Source organism: Myotis lucifugus, unplaced genomic scaffold, assembly GCF_000147115.1.
Source record: "Myotis lucifugus unplaced genomic scaffold, Myoluc2.0 scaffold_119, whole genome shotgun sequence".
NCBI classification, from domain to species: Eukaryota; Metazoa; Chordata; class Mammalia; order Chiroptera; family Vespertilionidae; genus Myotis; species Myotis lucifugus.
Window position 1 is genome coordinate 2,828,422 of NW_005871167.1, and position 19,454 is coordinate 2,847,875.

Below are 19,454 nucleotides of genomic sequence, written 5' to 3' on the forward strand. Positions count from 1 at the left end.
TGGTTTTAAAGTAACACGATAATGATTACTATCAGACTGCCCACCCACAGTCCACGTTTGCAAGGAGGAGACCAGGCAAGACTGACTGGCAGGTCTGCAGATCTGTAGCACGCAAGCTCCTTTCATCTTGTCAAGCTCTCCATGATTCTGCAAGCTTCCTCTAAATCCAGTTTTAGTATTCCTGTGTGTTCTATTTGAGAGACTGAATATACAAACAAACAATAGCCAGACCATGTTTAAAAACAGAACTCTGGCCCTAACCAGTTTGGCTCAGTGGATAGAGCGTCGGCCTGCAGACTGAAGGGTCCCGGGTTCGATTCCGGTCAAGGGCATGTACCTTGGTTGCGGGCACATCCCCAGTAGGGAGTGTGCAGGAGGCAGCTGATCGATATTTCTCTCCCATCGATGTTTCTAACTTCCTCTCTGTAAAAAATCAATAAAATATATTTTTTAAAAAATAAATAAATAAATAAAAACAGAACTCTGACCCACAACTTGCAGAAGCGTACCCAGGAAACCGACCCTCCTTTCTATAATACATAGCCCAGGAAGCCAGCCTGCTATAAATCAGACCCCTGTCTCTAGTGCCAGTCCAGGAAGCCAAACAATAATCCCTGTAACAACTGGCCCAAATTGGCCAGAAGCTGATTAATAACTGGCAACTTCCCTAATTTTTGTCTCCACTTCTAACTTAGGACCAACCAGGGGAAAAAAAGCCAATAGGCACCTGTAACCAAATCACATGGGATGCCCCACTCCTAGTTAGCCCACCTACATCTTCCCCATACAAATAGCCTTGAATCAGTGCACACCTGAAACCTTTTTCCACCGTAAAGCTCTCCCTCTCCTCTGCCTGCCTTTTAGGCGGTGCCAAAATGCAAGTGACAGCAGCTGACTCCCTGGCGATATAGCAAGCTCTGAATAAATAGCCTTTGCTTTTCCCATTTGGTTGAGAAATTTTTCCACCTATTGGACCCCGTAATCCTATGAAGAACTAATATCCAGACCCTCTAAAATATACTGCTTCACATTGTTTAAATGTATTCTTTCTACAATATTCATAAATTAGCGAACATCTTTTTTACTCCTTCATTATAACCTAAGTCAATATGCTCCAGGGCTCACCTTTCCGCAGACCATCTCCTTGGAATGGGCGCGGCCTTCCTCCCTGCACCTGAGCAGAGGACCCTTTGTGGAAGCGGGTGGGCGGGGACACCGGGAGCGCCGCCCACGCCACAGGCCAACCTCCCAGGTGGCAACTACAATTCCCAGCGACCCCTGCAAACGGCGGGCCGCGGCCACGCTGCGCCGGCGCAGTGGGGGAGGCGCTTGTGTGGTTCCCGCCAATTCTTGCAGAATCCTGCCGGGCCTGAGTAGCGCGCGCCATGGAGGCGTTTGACCCAGCCGATTTGCCCGAGCTGCTTAAGCTTTATTACCGGAGGCTCTTTCCCTACGCCCAGTACTACCGCTGGCTCAACTATGGCGGAGGTGATGGCGGCGGGGAGCGGGTGGTAGCAGGCCGGGGAGGGAATGTGAAGGGGTTCGGGGAGGGTACTGTCGCCTGTCCAGATGTAGTGCCCAGGCATTATCTCGAGCCCCACCACCACCACCGCTGAAATGTAAAGGGGCCGAGAGAGGACTTCATGACCAGCCTGCGGCCACTCTCAAAGGCTGAGCCGCCGCTCCTACCACTGCGTGGCCGGACCCACCTTCGGCGCCTGAGCCGGAGCAAGGGGTTATCGGGTCGTAGGATGAAGTCGCAGAGGCATGAGCTGCATCGGGGTGGGAGGGGCACCTCCCGGAGGAGGAGAGGCACTTAACTGGTCGCGGGAGGATGTTCCAGTGCCCACCGAGGAGACAGAGGGGGCGGTATATATTTAAAATATTTCTGCATCATTTTCTCATTTTTACTTTTCCCTGTGAGATTCCGTGTGGTAATAAGCCCCTTCAAATGAGAGACTAGGTCTTGGCTTTTTTATTTTTTTTTTTACATGTAGCACAGTAAAGGGCTTATTAAAATTACCAAATTAACTTTAAAATGTACATGTATTTGCAGTGATAAAGAATTACTTTCAACACCGTGAATTTTCATTCACGTTGAAAGATGACATTTACATTCGCTACCAATCCTTCAACAACCAGAGTGATCTGGAAAAGGAGATGCAGAAAATGAATCCATACAAGATTGATATAGGAGCGGTATATTCCCACAGAGTAAGGAATTCGGGTCTTATGTATGTTGTGGGTTTTTTAAAAGCACCAAGAACCCCCAGCGTTTTGTGATTATGTTTTTATAATTTATTCTATTAGAAGAGCAACACTTATTTAACTGTTTTTACAAGTTGATTGCAATTTTTGTTGTTGTTCCTTGATACTGTTCATTACTGACTGGAAATACTTTGTATGTGAATTGGTTGTATTCTCCCTAAGACAAAAAAGAAAAAAAAAATTTGAGTATCTGGCCGAAAGACTAAATGTGGAAATCAGCATGGTTTAAGGAAGGGTATTAAAAGAGAGTTACATTCTCTCCCGGCATTGGAGTTATTCTTCATTCCCCTCGCACCCCTGCATCCTTTGTATTAGGAATTCTCTACCATAATAATACCTAACATCCAACTAGTGCTTCCAGTGCTACTACCATCATCATCATCTCTCATCTGAATGACTGTAAAAACTTCCTGACAATTTGCTCCTGTAAACTCTAGAGTAGTGGTTCCCATCGTGGGGCACACGCCCCATAGGGGGGCAATTTGATTTTTAGGGAGGGGGGGCAATTCGAGAATGAATTATTAACAGTGAATTTTTTGCATTTCTTATGGTTCTAGGGGCCTCAGATACAGTATATATATGGTGACATGTTTATGCATTTCAATTCTTAAAACTTTGCTGTTTTTTTAATGTCACTTCCTTTTGTTTTGTTTTTAACAATTTCTTAGTGATTTGTTCCTCAGTATTTCAACTGTCCTATTGTTCTTTTATTTTTCTCTTTCATGGATACCACGTTCTTTGGAAGCTTGTTTAGACCAAGTTAATGGCCTTTTAGGCTTCCTCCACGTGAATAGATGTTCACTTTTTGAATAATAAGAATTTTATGTCATGGGTTGGGGGGGCATCAGGATTTTAGGTGGGGCATGGCCAAAAAGAGGTTGGGGACCCACTGCTCTAGAGTCTAGTCTTAGTACAGCAGTCAGAGTGATCCTTTAAAAAGTCAGATCCTGTGATCCCTCTGCTCAAAACCATTCTCCAGTGGCTACCCATTTCACTCAGAGTAAAAGCCCCTCTCTCCCTGTCACTCACCCCATCCCTGCCACACTACCCTTGCTCAAGAGTTTCACTTTCTAGAACCTATTTCCCCAAATATCTTGGTTCATTCCCTCACTTCCTTCAAGTCCTTACTCAGTAAGGCCTATTGCAGACTTCCATCTCTCCTGTCTCCCTGCCATTGAAATAGTGCCTGGTGGAGAGAGTACACCGTACATATATTTTTTTAAATATATTTTTATTGATTTCAGAGAGGAAGGGAGAGGGAGAGATATAGAAACATCAGTGATGAGAGAGAATCACCGATCAGCTTTTCCCCAACTGAGGATCGAGCCCATAACCCAGGCACATGCCCTTGGCCAGAATTGAACCTGGGACCCTTCAGTCCTCAGGCGCACGCTCTATCCACTGAGCCAAACCAGCTAGGGCTACACTGTACACATTTGTTCAATGAATGAACATACCAAAATTGCCCTTCTTCCTCTCCTTAAAAATGCACACATGGAGGAAAAATACACACATGGGATAATAGATTTTGTATGGAACTTTTTCAGATGTATAATTTGTTTTTCATAGAAATTCTCACTGTTCTTTTTACAAAGGAGAAAACAGGCCTTGAGAACTCAAATAATTTTTTCCTAGGTCACACAATTTCTAAATGATAGAGTGGGGACTTGAACGCGGGTTTTCTGACTATAAATCCCAGAGGAAGAAGAGAAGACATGTGAAAAAAGGCCAGCAAGCATGCCCTAGCCAGTTTGGCTCAGTGGATAGAGCATCGGCCTGTGGACTGAAGGGTCTGGTTCGATTCCCGTCAAGGGCACATACCTGAGTAGGGGGTGTGCAGGAGGTAGTCCATTAATGATTCTCATCATTGATGTTTCTCTCTCTCCATCTTCTTTCTACTCTCACATCAATGTTTCTCTTTCCCTCTCTAAAATGAATAAAAACATGTCTTCAGGTGAGGATTAATACTAATAACGATAAAAATAGAGAAACGTAAAAGACACAAGATAGACCAAGATCAAAGGAGAGAGTTACTTACCTTTCCTTACTGAGAGCTTAAGATTCAGTTTTTATGGGTCTCCTTATAAAAACCATGGTGGTATTGCCCAGCTGGAGTGGCTCCACAGTTGAGCATTGACCTATGAAGCTGGAGGTCATGGTTCAATTCCTGGTCAGGGCCCATCCCAGTAGGGGGCGTGTAGGAGGCAGCCAATTAATGATTCTCGCTCATCATTGATGTTTCCATCTCCCTCTCCCTCTCCCTTCCGCTCTGAAATATATATATATATATATATATATATATATATATTGAAATCATGGTGGTATTGTCCCCTCTCTGTTTTTTTTTCTAAAGGCTTATTGTGCCTTTCTAAAAGAAAAAAAAACCTTTCACTATCATTTTCATTCAGGTTTGGATGGATCAAAATAAGTGTCTGTATTATCGGTCTTCTTTATCTGGTAACCCATAACCTCAAAGGAGACTACTTACAGCCTGAGCCAAAGACTCAATTCAAACTAATTGGGGAAATTTTTTTGAATTAATGAAAAGTTTAAAATACATTTTTGTTATTTATATGTCCAGCAACAAATAAAGATCCTTAAGAACACCTTGAGTTTTAGCCGGTTTGGCTCGGTGGATAGAGCGCCGGCCTGTGGACTGAAGGGTCCCAGGTTTGATTCCGGTCAAGGACACATGCCCTGGTTGTAGGCTCAATTCCCAGTAGCGGGTGTGCAGGAGGCAGCCGATCAATGATTCTCTCTCATCATTGATGTTTCTCTCTTACTCTCCCTTCCTCTCTGAAATCAATAAAAATATATTAAAAATAAGTAAATTAAATAAAAGGATAAAATCTCAATTAAAAAAAAAGAATGCCTTGCAATAGGGCATTAATTATAGGTACTTTTCCTTATCAGAAACCTAGAAAGGCTTTATTATTATTTCTATTGGTGAAATATTTATTATACAATATCAAATGTTAATTATATCTCAGTAGAACTAGGGGGAAAAATTTGATGATAATATGTATTTACCAAACCCTGCTTTAAGTAGATGAAAGTTACACTCATCAATTCTGGATGTATAGGATCTGAATTAATGAACGGACATCAGCTTGGCATTATATGGTTTCTCACTTTTCTTTGGTCACTTTTTCAAGCATATTTGGCAGCATGGCAGCTCTTATCGAAACTGATTGATATTTTGTACTTTTAGCCCAATCAACATAATACAGTGAAGCTGGGAGCTTTCCAGGCTCAGGAAAAAGAACTGGTGTTTGACATCGACATGACAGACTATGATGATGTGAGGAGATGCTGTAGGTAAGCACCGCAGGCTTTGTTGGTAGAGTGGGTGATATCATTGACAGTGAGTAACGATGACTCTCCTCCAGTTCTGCAGACATATGTTCTAAGTGCTGGACCCTCATGACAATGGCCATACGCATCATCGACCGAGCATTGAAGGGCAAGTATCAGCAGTGTCTGAGTGGGGTCAAATGTAAGAATCTCTTTTCCTCTAAATATTACTCTATCTATACCATGTTATAATCAAATCCCATAAATTTCTAACATGTTTCCTTAAAACATGTAATCGGAAAATAAAAGATTACAATAAAGTTAGAGTTGAAACTCTAATAAAGCTGTGATCAAACCAGTGAGTTTTTTCCCAATTCAATTATCTGTTGAGCAACTCTATGTGCTAGGTGCTGTCCTACATGAGGGAAATACAAAAGAACAATTCTTACCTCAAGTAGGTTACACAGTCTAAGAAGGAGACAAATAAGAAAACTGAGGATTACATTTGGGAATATAGGACAGCAGGAGTGGATATACGAATGGGAAGAGATTGGATCAGAAAAGGCTTCCCAGAAGAGGTGATAATGATAACAAAGTTCTGGCCAATATTCCTCAGTGGTTAGAGTGTCAGCCTGCACACCAAAGGGTCTCCCGGGTTCAATTCCCCGTCAAGGGCACATACCTCGGTTGCAGGTTCGATCCCCAGCCCTGGTCAGGGCCCTTGTGGGAGGCAACCAATTGATGTGTCTCTCACATTGATGTCTCCCTTCCCTCTCTCCAACCTTGCCCCCTTCCACACTAAAAAAAAAAAATCAGTGGAGCCCTAGCCAGTTTGGCTCACTGGTTGGAGCATCAGCCTGCACACTAAAGGGTCCCGGGTTTGATTCTGGACCCAGTCAGGGGCACATGCAGGAGGCAACCAAATGATGTGTCTCTTTTACATCAATATTTCTCCGTATCTATCTCTTCCCTTCCTTTCCACTATCTAAAAATCGATGGAAAAAATATCCTTGGGTATGGATTAAAAATAAAAGAAAGAATGATAATAAAATAGGGTCTTATTATGTGCCAGGCATTGTTCAAAGCCCTTTAAATTTATTAACTCCTGCCCTAGCTGGTTTGGCTCAATGGATAGAGCGTCGGCCTGCGGACTGAGGGTCCCAGGTTCGATTCCGGCCAAGGGCACATGCCTGGGTTGCAGGCTCCATCCCCAGTAGGGGGCGTGCAGGAGGCAGCCAATCAATGATTCTCATCATTGATGTTTCTATCTCTCTCCCTCTCCCTTCCTCTCTAACATCAATAAAAAAAAATTTTTTTTAAAGCCATTTGCAAAAAAAAAAATTTATTAACTCCTTTAATATCCCTCGACTGGGTCTTTAAGGGAGAGAAATGGAAGTGCTGGGGCAGGAGGAAATTCTTGTCAAAGACCAGGATAGATAGTCAAAAGCAAGAGCATGGGGGAGAAGGGGATGGGAAACTACAAATAGTTTAGTATAGTTAAAGTGAGTTCATGTGGACAAGAGGTAAAAAATGAAAATAGGAAGTAAGAAAGAACCAGGAGTTTATACATTTGTTTTAAAACCTGTTATGTCTCCCCTCCTCAGAGGACTTTGGATTTAAGCATCGCCTCTGGGTATATTCTGGAAGAAGAGGTGTTCATTGTTGGGTCTGTGATGACTCGGTTAGAAAACTGTCCTCCGCAGTGCGGTCTGGGATAGTTGAGTATTTGAGTCTTGTAAAGGTAAGCTCTTCTTAATGATAATTTGTATTTTTTTGCTAGATGTTACCAAGCAGATTATGTTTAGTTAAAAAAATTAAACTATCTTTTATAGCATCCACTTTCCAGAGTAGGTGATCTTACTAGTACATCAATCAAAATCAGTGCTATATTTTTTAAAGATATTTCATATTTTGTTTTAAATATCCTCCTTTGTTGCAAAAGGAAGATTAATAGTTTACTTTTCTTGTTCAATTAAGTCAAGTAAAGTTAACCCAGAAAGTTATAGGTATTGAAACTATATAAAATAGCATATAAGCTTTTCTATTTTACACAATTTAATCAATATCTTTAGAACACATTATAGAAATATTTTAATTATTTCACTTATGTTATATAATATACATAAAGGTCTTTTTTGATGGTTTATTTTTCAGGGTGGTCAAGATGTTAAAAAGAAAGTTCACCTAAGTGAAAAAATTCACCCCTTTGTCAGGTCTGTTGGAAAAGACTCCATGCAGTTTAAGTTGTGTCTGCTTTACCTGCACATGCTTGTAGTACATTGTGTCCTGAGCAAGGAAGCATCCCCGAAAGGAGTCACTCACACATGTTTGGCTTCCACAGTGCCAGGTTTATTAGGGGAGACCTCCTAATAAGCCGGTAGAGTCCCATGCAGGTTCACATAGAAAGGAAGAGCTTACCTGACAGAAACCAACAGTGTGAGTATTCCTCAGGCAAGTCCCAGTCACTGGCAGCATCCACACGTGGAGAGATGGGTGTCAGTCTCAAGCCAGGCAGCTGAAATGCAGCACGCAGCCGGTGGAGTGGGCTCTGAGTGTTACCCGGGGTACAGCCGGGCCCCAGCCTTGGGTGGTTGGAGCTCGGAGTTCTTATAGCCCACCACTGTGATTATCCCACTAATAGCAGTGTCCATATGGAGTCCTTATCCGTCCAGACTGGTGGTTTTGGGCGTTCCAGTCCCTTCATAAAGGTGTTCCCATTACACCCCATTACCTCAGTCTTGGCTTAGCACTTGACATCACTGTCATGGCTGACAGTGACTCCATGTTGGATTGTCAAAGCTGTCCAAAAAGTTGGCTCTGTTCTTGCTCTATACACCTTACCAATTTTCTCTGCTGGGTAGCATTTTGCAATAATAGCTAGAATTAATTCAGTGTCCCTTGTGTGCTACATCATTGGTTTTCCCAACAACCCCATGAGGGATATGATGGTGTCTCCACTTAACAAAGTGAGATTTGGAGGGATTATATAATTTGCTTGATCCCATACCCATACTTCTTCCATTGAATTCACTACTTCTCTAGGACAGTGGAAAAAGCATTGCATTAGGAGTAAGGTCTGTATGCTGACAATTACTCTGACCTTAACAAAATACTAGAGCCTCTACTTCCTTATCTGTATATTGGGGAGAATAATATCTGCTCCATCTTACAATTGTGGCAAAAATTAAATGAAACAGTAGATGTGAACTCTATTTGCAGATTGCTAAGCACTATGTAATTGCTGAGGTGTTAAAACAAGCAATTCAGAGTAGAAACTGTAGACTATCCCACATTCTACTACTAATGTATTATGTTGTCCTGAATTGGTTGCTTCCTATCCTTGTTATATACAGAGGTGGACAAAAGTAGGTATACAGTTGTTCGTATGGAAATATATGTAATACAAGAATGAACTTTTTCTTATAACTGTAAACTTACCTTTGCCCACCCCTGTATTTATGATGTGGTTAACCTGCTAAGCTGTGGAGTTTCAGAAGTAAACATTTCTCGAATATTTCTTCTAAGCCAGGCACTATGCTAGGTTCTTTCCCCTTAGACTTAACTCTCATAACTGTGAGAAGGGTATTAGTCCCATTTTACCTAGTTAAGTTCTAGAAATTCAGTCTAAATAGCAACAAAAGTTATTGTGGGGTATGTGTTGCTAGTAGTATTGAGATTTTGTTATTGTTATTCCTACAGAAAATCTATAAACATAATAAGTAAATACTTTGAAGAATATGCCTTGGTTGATCAAGATATTCTTGGAAGTAAAGAAAGCTGTGATAAGATTTTAGCTCTTATTCCTGACAATATCCTTTCCCAAGACCATTTCTATGTGAGCTACTTGTATTGATATTATATATGTGTTCTGCCTGCATATTCTCATGTACTTAATCTTTTTTTTTTTTACAATCTTTCTAATGTTTTTCTCATATACTTATACGTTTAATCTTTTTTATACAAAACATCTCCTGTATTTCTACATTTTTTCTATCTCCACTCTGGAATACAATAAGACATGAGGCCATTTCATAAACAAATTTCCTCTTTATGGAAGTTGGTAGTCCTAGGATTAATGATTATTTAAAGAATGCTGAATCATTTAGTCAAAATATGTACAGACCAGGGAAAGATTTTAATTAACCTATATAGTTATTTTGACATTCTTTCTGTCATATCACCACTTCATTTTTACAGGGTTATTTTTTAGTGTTTAATAGTTGCATTTTAGAAAACAAGAATTATTTTCTATCTAAACTAGATATTCTTGTGGTAATACATACAGAAAATAAGTTGTTTGTTGATGTGCCCTAAATGATTATGTTCCTTAATGACCCATCACCAATGCATGATGGCCTTCAAGAAATCTTCCAAAAGCCTCACAGTTCACTTCAGCGTTGGGAGCATTTGAAGAAAAAGGCCATATATCCGGTATACAACATGGAAATCTGTATTATAAATATAATAATATAATTCTTAAACTCTGATTCTTTTGCCATTTAAGTTAAAGATGATTGGAGATCACCTTTTAACCACTTTGAAAGAAATCCTCAAAAGTTCCTACTGATCCTCATGCTGGACTTGCATCTCCTTTTAGAATGACAGAAGTGGACAGTTGCTTGTGTGGGAGATCATGCTCCAGTACTGTTTTCCACGGCTGGATATCAATGTTAGCAAAGGAATCAATCATTTGCTGAAGAGCCCTTTTAGTGTTCATCCTAAAACAGGTACTATGAAAAGAAAATAAGGGGAACTAAAAAAGAAATGAAAGTTACTTTTTTGTTTTAGCAAGCATGCCACTAGGTGTGAATACATATGATGCCTGACATATTAAAGATTGAGGCCTTGTTCTGTCAGTTAATACCTAAGTTAACTTTTATAGATATATATATCAGAGAGGAAGGGAGAGGGAGAGAAAGACAGAAACATCAATGATAAGAGAGAACCATTGATCGGCTGCCTCCTGCACATCCCCTACTGGGGATTGAGCCTGCAACATGAGCATTTGCACTGACCAAGAATCCAACCGTGATCTACTGGTTCATAGGTCAATGCTCAGCCACTGACCCAAACCAGCTGAGCTAACTTATTTTTTTAATTGTTGATTAGTAGCTACTGGATGAGTTTACATATTCAGTTGCGTTTCTGTGGTTCAGTGTTAGAATTAGAGTTGGAAAGGAACTTAGAAGTTACAGGACAATAGTTCTCATTGTACAGATGAGGAAACAGTGGCCCAAGAAGTTAAAGTGACTTGTCCACAGTCTAAAAACAAATTGTTTTAGAGCTAGGAACAGAGTTCATTTCTGAAAACTCAAAAGTTCTATGCTTTTTCCACCATGCTGCCTCCCTCAGTAGTTTTTCAATAGTTTTAGCTTTTCTCTTTCACATTTCTCTTAGATAAGATTTGATGGACTGAAACTGACTTTAAAGTATAAAGTGGCTATATTGGAATAACTTTACTCCATCCATTAGAAAAGTATATAGTTGTCCTTTTTGGTGTCAGCAATCCAACTCTGCCACTGGGTGTGGGATGTTAGGGAAATTACTCTGTGTGCTTTGGTTTTCTCATCTGTAAAATGGAGATAATGATAGTACCTACCTCAGTGGGTTATTGTGACCATCTAAAATATGAAGCACTTAGAAAATTGTCACATAGTCAGTTCTCCCAAATTGCCTAGTTTCCCTTAATAACTAGTCCATACATTTATGTAGCTCTTTTTCAAACCTGTCAACTATGTTTTTAGCTTCTTTTAGTAATAAGCTTAAATTTTAAGCTTAATTCTAAAGCTTCACTGGATATCCCCTTATTCTAATTTTCAAGGTTCGGGTAAATAATTGTGTCCATTAATAAGTGAATACATTTTAATTATATCCTTTTCCCATTAATTAGCTGCAGTCTTTTTACTCTGTCTTTAATATCAACTCTCAATTCTTCTAATTATTCTATTTGTTATTCACCTGGCATTCTTTACATTCATTATCTAATTTTTGAGGTGTGACAAATTTTATGTAGTGTCCCAGGTGTGAATATTATAAAAGGGTAGTATAATGTCTGTTTTATTTCCAAAATGCTTTCTCAAGATGCCTAACATATAGGTGTCTGTTTTGATCTCAGCACATAAACTAAGGTAATAAAATGAACTCTTTCCATCTATTTCATTTCAATTTTCAAGATTTACTCAATTTGAGATTATTCTCTACTTAAATATAGAAGGATATTAGGAAGAGGGAGATAGAAATAAAGGTATAGATAAGAGCAACTAGGTAATAGCTTAACAGTCTTTCACACCTATGTTTTGGTGGTGTTTTTAAGAAAAATAAAAGACACAGCTAATATGAAAGTACTTTTAAATTATATTCCTACTGTATTTAAAGATAAGTCTAACCCTTTTTCTAAATTTCAATTTTCTAATTAAAATTTTAGCCAAAACAGCCTATAATGATTTGTATTCACAATCATTCATTTATAACTTTTGGTTCTTACAGGTCGAATTTCAGTGCCTATTGATTTACAGAAAGTGGATCAGTTTGATCCGTTTACTGTTCCAACCATAAGGTATGTTCCAGATCATTGATCACTTTTCTGTTTGTGATTGTTGTTCTGAATTTGAAGTAGATTGGATTAGATCCCTGCCAGAGAGTCAGCCGCTCTGAGGCTATATGATGATGCCCTAGTCGAGCAACATTTCCTCGTGAGTTCCACAGAGCACTAGTTTTTCAGCTGCTATTATGCAAGAAAAAGTGTGCTCTCCCTCTCAGGAGCACACTGGCATCTTCATCTTCCCCCAGGTATGTTATTGCTAAGCTCTAAGGGCCCTTCTTCTGTCTCTGTAACTTGTTTCCTAAGCCTACACAGCCCAGCTAGCTCACTTTTACTCTCTCTGTAACTTTCTAAATAGACTTTCTCTTATAATTTGAAAAAAAAAAGAAAAAGATTTTTAAGTTCAAATAAGTTTGAGAAATGCTGACTTAAACAGATTAAAAGTTCTGTACTGCAAGATTTCCCAGTCTTGGGCATACCCGTAGACCTTGCCTGACTGTGCTCATGGCCAGGCAGGGGGGACAGTGTATGCAAAAGTAATTTGGTGTTTGTGCCAGTTTTAGCCAGCCTATTCTATTCAGTGGTTGGATTGGTTGCATTACTTCAACATTTTCCTGCCTCTCAACCTGTGGAGTTATTCATGATGGAGAATGAGTGACATTAAGTATCTGCTCTTTTAATTATTAAAAAAAAAAAAAAAAAAGGTTTTCCAGACTTTAATATGCTAATATGCATGTAAAACTCTGAGAAGAGATTATGGCTTTTAGAATATCCCAAATTAGTTGGCCACATGATTTTTTCACAGAAAATCTTGAGAGATTCATGTGCTATGATACTCTGGGTAATGTTGACCAAGAACCAACTTTAAAATTCTCTTATTCTGTTATTTGTAGCTCCATCTGCCATGAATTAGATGCTATTTCCACTAATGAAGAAGAAAAAGAGGAGAACAAAGCTGAATCTGATAACAAACATAGAACCAGAGGTAGGTTAATATGTTGAAGTCTCATTTTAACATAAGCTTTTTATATAGACTACTATAATGGGCAGAGCAGATCTGTGATCTCTGTTTAACCTTTTTTAGTCAAATATTGCTACCCTTCTTTCAAAGCCCAAGCTCAGATATCACTTTATCTATTCCAGCTCTAACATAATACCTAAACATAGTACATTCCACTATTAAAGTTTATGTAGTAATTACAAAAGTATTCTGTTCAAAATATTTGAAAAATCAGAATACCAGTAAACTGGAAAAAGAAACTCAGAGAGCCCTAGCTGGTTTGGCTCAGTGGGTAGAGCGTCAGCCTGCGGACTGAAAGGTCCCAGGTTCAATTCCAGTCAAGGGCACATACTGGTTGCAGGCTTGATCCTGGCCCTGGTCAGGGCACATGTGGGAGACAACCAATCGATGTGTCTCTCTCACATTGATGTTTCTCTCTGTCTCTTCCCTTCCTTTCCATTCTCTCTAAAATACAATGGAAAAATATCCCCAAGTGAGGATTAACAAAGAAAAGAAAAGGAAAAGGGAACTCAGAGAAAAGAGACAATGAAAGGAACAAAGGAAACCTTTTTTAAAAACACTAATATCTCAGCACAGCTGGGTGTGGTTCAGTGGTTGAGCGTCAACCTATGAACCAGGAGATCACAGTTCAATTCCTAATCAGGGCACATGCCCAGGTTGCAGGGCTCAATCCCCAAATGGGGCATGCAGGAGGCAGCTGTCAATGATTTTTCTCTCATCATTGATGCTTCTATCTTTCCCTCTCCCTTTCTCTCTGAAATCAGTAAAAATTTTAAAAATAATATCTCAGAGAATAAGAAGACAATGCATCCATCAGGTAAGATCAGAATACTGTAAAAAAGAAACACGCATAAAACAAGAGCGAGCCCTGGCCATGTAGCTCAGTTGGTTAGAGAGTTTTCCCTAACCAAGGTGTGGGTTCAGTCCCTGGTCAGAGCACATACTAGAACCAAGCAATGAATGCATAAATAAGTGGAACAACAAATCAATGTGTGTGTCTCTCTCGCCCTTCCTCTTTCTCTGATGTCAAAATAAAAAAATTTAAAAATAAAACAAGAAAGAGGTCTTAAAAATAAAAAATCTTTAGAATAAAAAGTTCAGCCGAAACTGGTTTGGCTCAGTGGATAGAACGTCGGCCTGCGGACTGAAGGGTCCCAGGTTCGATTCTGGTCAAGGGCATGTACCTGGGTTGCGGGCACATCCCCAGTAGGAGATGTGCAGGAGGCAGCTGATCGATGTTTCTCTCTCATCGATGTTTCTGACTCTCTATCTCTCTCCCTTCCTCTCTGTAAAAAATCAATAAAATATATTAAAAAAAAAAAGTTCAGTGGAAGGGTTGGAAAAGAATAATTGAAATTTCCCAGAAAGTAATACAAAAATGGTGGCGGTGGTGGTGATGGTTATTGTTTTTAGGAGTTAAAACTAGAAGACTGTTTCAGGAGGTCTGTTATCTGTCTATGGGAGTTTCAAAAAAAGAAATAGAACAGGGAAGAAATAATTGTCAAAATTACATAGGAAAACACCCCTGTAATGAGTACTTTATTAAAAGGGCTCAGCATAGCCCTGACCGGTTTGGCTCACTGGATAGAGCGTCGGTCTGGGGACTGAAGGGTCCCAGGTTCGATTCCAGTCAAGGGCATGTACCTTAGTTGCAGGCACATCCCCGGTGGGGGGTGTGCAGGAGGCAGCTGATCGATGCTTCTCTCTCATCGATGTTTCTGACTCTCTATCCCTCTCCCTTCCTCTCTGTAAAAAATCAATAAAATATATTTTAAAAAATAAAAAACAAATAAATAAAATAAATAAAAGGGCTCAGCATAATAAGAAAAAGACCTATACCAAAGCACATCATTTGAAATTTCAGAACACTGAGAATTAAGAAAAGAACTTAAGAGCTTTCAGACCCCAGCCTACTTCCCTCATCCCCCGCCCCACCCAAAAGCAGACCTCTTAGAAGGAATGGCCTCAGATTTCTAAATAACAATGAAAGTGTTCATTTGTTAGAAATGGGTGCTAGGAAAGAAAAATCAGTTGCCATTCAAGAAGATGGTCAGAAATAAGGCAGGGAGCTGATATTTACATTATAAACCTGTTAGTACACCCAGTGTGACTTTGTTGGTTGGGCATGATCCCGTGCACCAAAAGATTGCTGATTCAATTCATGGTCAGGGCACATGCCTGGGTTACAGGTTTGATCCCCAGTAGGGGGTGTGCAGGAGGCAGCCGATCGATGTTCCGCCCTCATAGTGACGTTTCTCTTTTTGTTTATTTTTAATCCTTACTCAAGGATATGCTTTTATTGATTTGAGAAAGAGAGGAACAGGGAGGGAGGGAGGGAGGGAGGGAGGGAGGAAGGGAAAAACATCGATTGGCTGCCTCCACACTTTATAAAGAAAGAAATGTTGCATGGAACTTACCACATAACAATAGATTATATTGATCTAATACTAGAAAGCCTGACTACTGGAGTAGATGTGTCCATGTGGTTAAATGTGCTCGAGCAGTACTGTCTAATACAGTAGTCACCTGTGGCTATTGGCACTTGAAATCTGGCTGGTATTAACTAAGGAGCTAATTTTTTAATTTTAATTGATTTAAATTTAAAAACTGGTGGTTGATTTAATTATTAGAAAACTTTTATGTGTGTTTGGAAATTTGGGGTATATGAACCTACTTTTTTAATTGCATGTTTTATAATTTAAATCTAAATATAGATCAAGTATTTCTGATGATAGTATAGCATTTAAATTGAGATGTAATAGTACAAAATACTAGATTTCAAAGACTTAGTATGAAAGCCATTTTTATTATACTTTGAAATAATATTTTAGATATTTAATATTGGGATGAGTTAAAGTATAAAATCAATTTCACCTTTTTAATGTGGCTACTAGACTTTAAAATTATACGTTTCTCATATTTCTATTAGACAACATTGGTATAGAATTCTTATAAGAAACTTAAAATTATACTTTCATGTTATTCTTGCTGCCAAAATGCTAATTTTAATGCATGGTCATTATAATTTAGATTATAAGAAGACCAGTCTAGGCCCTTATGTAAAAGTTTTTGAAAAGTTTCTTGAAAACCTGGATAAATCCCGAAAAGGAGAACTTCTCAAGAAGAGTGGTAAGACTATGCCTTTCCCTTTTAGCTATTTAGATCTTAGCATAGTTGTTTAAAGCATCCAGCAAGTGAGCAGTTTTAGAGCTCTAGTCCTTGCCCTCCCAAAAATGTTACTGATTTATCTTACTGTCCTTAGTGTTTTTGAAAATTAAGGTCCCTAATTCAGTTCAACACATATTTATTAAACACCTTCCAAGTGTCAGGTACTATGTGGGAAACAAAGATGAATTATACAAAGATGAATTCCACACCATGCCTTCCTGCCCCGAGGAAGTACTAACTGGTACAAAATACTAAGAAAGATATCATCTGATTAAAATAACTTGAGAAGATTTCATATTTAAAGAGTGGTATTAGAACTCTTCAGTAAGCTGCTATAAGAAGTCTAACCCCCCCGTGTGCCAATATACCATGCCTTAAAGTATGAGTAGTATTTCCACAAGCAGAGATTTGATAAGATCGGGGTATAGGAATGGAAAAAGGAGACCGGTTATTCATTCTTAAAGCAAAGGCATAGAGACAAAAAAGCGTTGGATCACTGTGGATGCCATCAAGTAGTATGGCTAATTTGGAAAAAGATGTGTCAGGGAGTGATGAGCTAGAAATCTGAAGAAGCAGACTAAGGAAGGGAGTGCCATGATTTGTAGTTTTGTCTAGAAAGATAAATCTAACAACAGTATATCTGGAGAGGTAGGAGCTAGAAAGAACCCAAAAGGCCAATTGGGCTATTACCATTAGGACAGCATTGGAGATCCCCAAAAGCTGCAATCCTTGAGACTCGGTAATGATTTACAAGTGGAGAGATGAAAGATGGAGGTAAAAGTGCCACAGAAACCAGGAGAAAGGAAAGTTTCAAGAACATCAAGTTTCAAACGCAATAGGTAACTGATAAAATCCTGTTGAATATAGGAACTAGAGGGAGGTGCTAAGAGTATAGCAGTGTCAAAGGAAGCATTCTTTGGATAGGAGAGACCAGAGCATATGTGTACGCCAAAAAAAAAATCAGTTGTGAATATTATTTAAGAGATTGATGAATACCATGAAAAACTGCGCCAACATTATAGAAATATAAACTCCCTTTCCGCTTCATAATAAAATGTGTGATGGCTAAACAGTAGTGCCTAAAATAATGCTCTATTCATAGTAAATACTCAAATATGTGCCTGTTGAATGAACAATGATGACTCTGAACTTGGAAAGCCTTGTTAAAGCTGCCATTCCAACTGGTGATATTTGTATTCTTGTTCTGTACTAGCCCAGCCTATAATGTGGGCTTCAGTAAATGTGAAAGCAAATCTTTATGCCACACAGCCTTTTTTTTTTTAATTTAGTGGAAGCATTAAGCAAATCAGAGTGGGCTTTGTTTTGTTTTCCTTTACTATCCTCTGATAAAAATCTATTCTATTTTAGATTTACAAAAAGACTTCTGAAGATAACAACTCCCCTCTAACTAATGTGGATAACTTCTATCTTCAACCAAGAATCAAACACTTGAAGAGTCATGAAATAAATATGGCAGAACCTTGTATGCATTTTATTTTTTTTTAATATATTTTATTGATTTTTTACAGAGAGGAAGGGAGAGGAATAGAGAGTTAGAAACATCGATGAGAGAGAAACATCAATCAGCTGCCTCCTGCACACCCCTTACTGGGGATGTGTCCACAACCAAGGTATATGCCCTTGACTGGAATCGAACCTGGGACCTTTCAGTCCGCAGGCTGACGCCCTATCCACTGAGCCAAACCAGTTAGGGCCCTTGTATGCATTTTAATACTCAAAGCAAAATTTCCTTTTCTTGAGAAATAATTATGTTGAAAAGATTCCTAAGACCACCAAAGCAGTGTCCAGGTTGCTGGAAGGAACAGTAATGGGCAGAATAAGTTGATTGCAGATAAATATGTAAAAATTTAATCCTATCTAATAATAGACAAACATGGTAATTAACCATACCTCTGCTACGCTTCCCATTGGCTAATCAGGGTGATATGCAAATGAACTGCCAACCGAGATGGCGGCTGGCAGCCACACAGCTAAAGCGAACATGTGGCTTGGTTGCCCCGGCAATGGAGGAAGCCAAGGTTCCCCGCCTGCCGAGGCCCAGCTCTGAGCTCCAGGTGCAACAATGTTGCAATTATAGAAGCTAAACAAACCCCAGGTACCTGCTTTCAGCCAGCTGGCCTCGGAGCTAGAGCCGCAACAAAGTTTCAATTACAGAAGGTGAATAAATCCCAGAATAAAAAAAAAAGGAGAGACTGGGAGCTTCAGTTGCAGGCTTGGCCTGCCTGAAAACAGCCCTCAGCCCCTCATCCAGACTGGCCAGGCACCCCAGTGAGGACCCCCACCCTGAAGGGGGTGCGGGCAGCCTGAAAACAGCCATCAGCCCCTCATCCAGGCTGGACAGGCACCCCAGTGGGGACCCCCACCCTGAAGGGGGTGCGGGCAGCCTGAAAACAGCCATCAGCCCCTCACCCAGGCTGGCCAGGCACCCAAGTGGGACCCCCACCCTGATCTAGGACACCATTCAGGGCAAACCAGCCGGCCCCCACCCGTGCACCAGGCCTCTATCCTATATAGTAAAAGGGTAATATGCAAACTGACCCTAACAGCAGAAAGACTAGAAATGACTGGTCACTATGACACACACTGACCACCAGGGGGCAGACGCTCAATGCAGGGGCTGCCCCCTGGTGGTCAGTGCACTCCCACAGGGGGAGCTCTGCTCAGCCACAAGCCAGGCTGCCGGCTGCCAGTACAGCGGTGGCGGTGGGAGCCTCTCCTGCCTCCTCAGCAGCTCTAAGGATGTCCGACTGCAGCTTAGGTCTGCTCCCCGCTGGCAAGTGGACATCCCCGGAGGGCTGCCAGGCTGCCAGAGGAATGTCTGATTGCCAGCTTAGGCCCAATCCCCTGGGGAGCAGGCCTCAGCCAGCAGATGGTCATCCCCCGAGGGGTCCCAGACTGTGAGAGGGCACAGGCCAGGCTGAGGAACCCCTCCCCCCCCCCCGTCAGTGCACAAATTTTTGTGCACCAGGCCTCTAGTATTATATAAAGACTAGAGGCCCGGTGCACAAAATTCGTGCACAGGTAGGGTCCCTAGCAGCTGCCAGCCAGGGCCTCCCTTCCCGCTGTTGGCCAGCCAGCCCCGCCCCCTGGTCGAACTCCCAGTCTAAGGGACAATTTGCATATTAGGCTTTTATTATATAG

General features: G+C 40.4%; 1 protein-coding gene and 1 non-coding gene across 2 annotated transcripts; both read left to right on the forward strand.

Moving 5' to 3' along the window:
• Positions 1-1,332: 1,332 nt before the first annotated feature.
• On the forward strand, positions 1,333-17,776 carry PRIM1 (DNA primase subunit 1). Its single transcript, XM_006093611.3, has 13 exons — positions 1,333-1,488; positions 2,057-2,214; positions 5,480-5,586; positions 5,658-5,731; positions 7,167-7,303; positions 7,717-7,775; positions 9,262-9,371; positions 9,905-9,993; positions 10,160-10,289; positions 12,049-12,118; positions 12,997-13,088; positions 16,155-16,253; positions 17,661-17,776. The coding sequence occupies exons 1-13, from the start codon at positions 1,386-1,388 to the stop codon at positions 17,678-17,680; spliced, it is 1,248 nt and encodes a 415-aa protein (XP_006093673.1). The 5' UTR covers positions 1,333-1,385; the 3' UTR covers positions 17,681-17,776.
• Positions 12,575-12,715, forward strand: LOC111827023. Its single transcript, XR_002830484.1, has one exon. It is a non-coding gene; the product is annotated as a small nucleolar RNA SNORA58 (small nucleolar RNA).
• Positions 17,777-19,454: the final 1,678 nt, after the last annotated feature.

Excerpts from the sequence above, each read along its gene's own strand:
- PRIM1 (XM_006093611.3), top strand. The coding sequence starts at position 1,386 with ATGGAGGCGTTTGACCCAGCCGATTTGCCCGAGCTGCTTAAGCTTTAT. Across the intron at positions 5,587-5,657 it reads GATGTGAGGAGATGCTGTAG|TTCTGCAGACATATGTTCTA; the intron begins GTAAGCACCGCA and ends ACTCTCCTCCAG. Across the intron at positions 10,290-12,048 it reads TAGTGTTCATCCTAAAACAG|GTCGAATTTCAGTGCCTATT; the intron begins GTACTATGAAAA and ends TGGTTCTTACAG.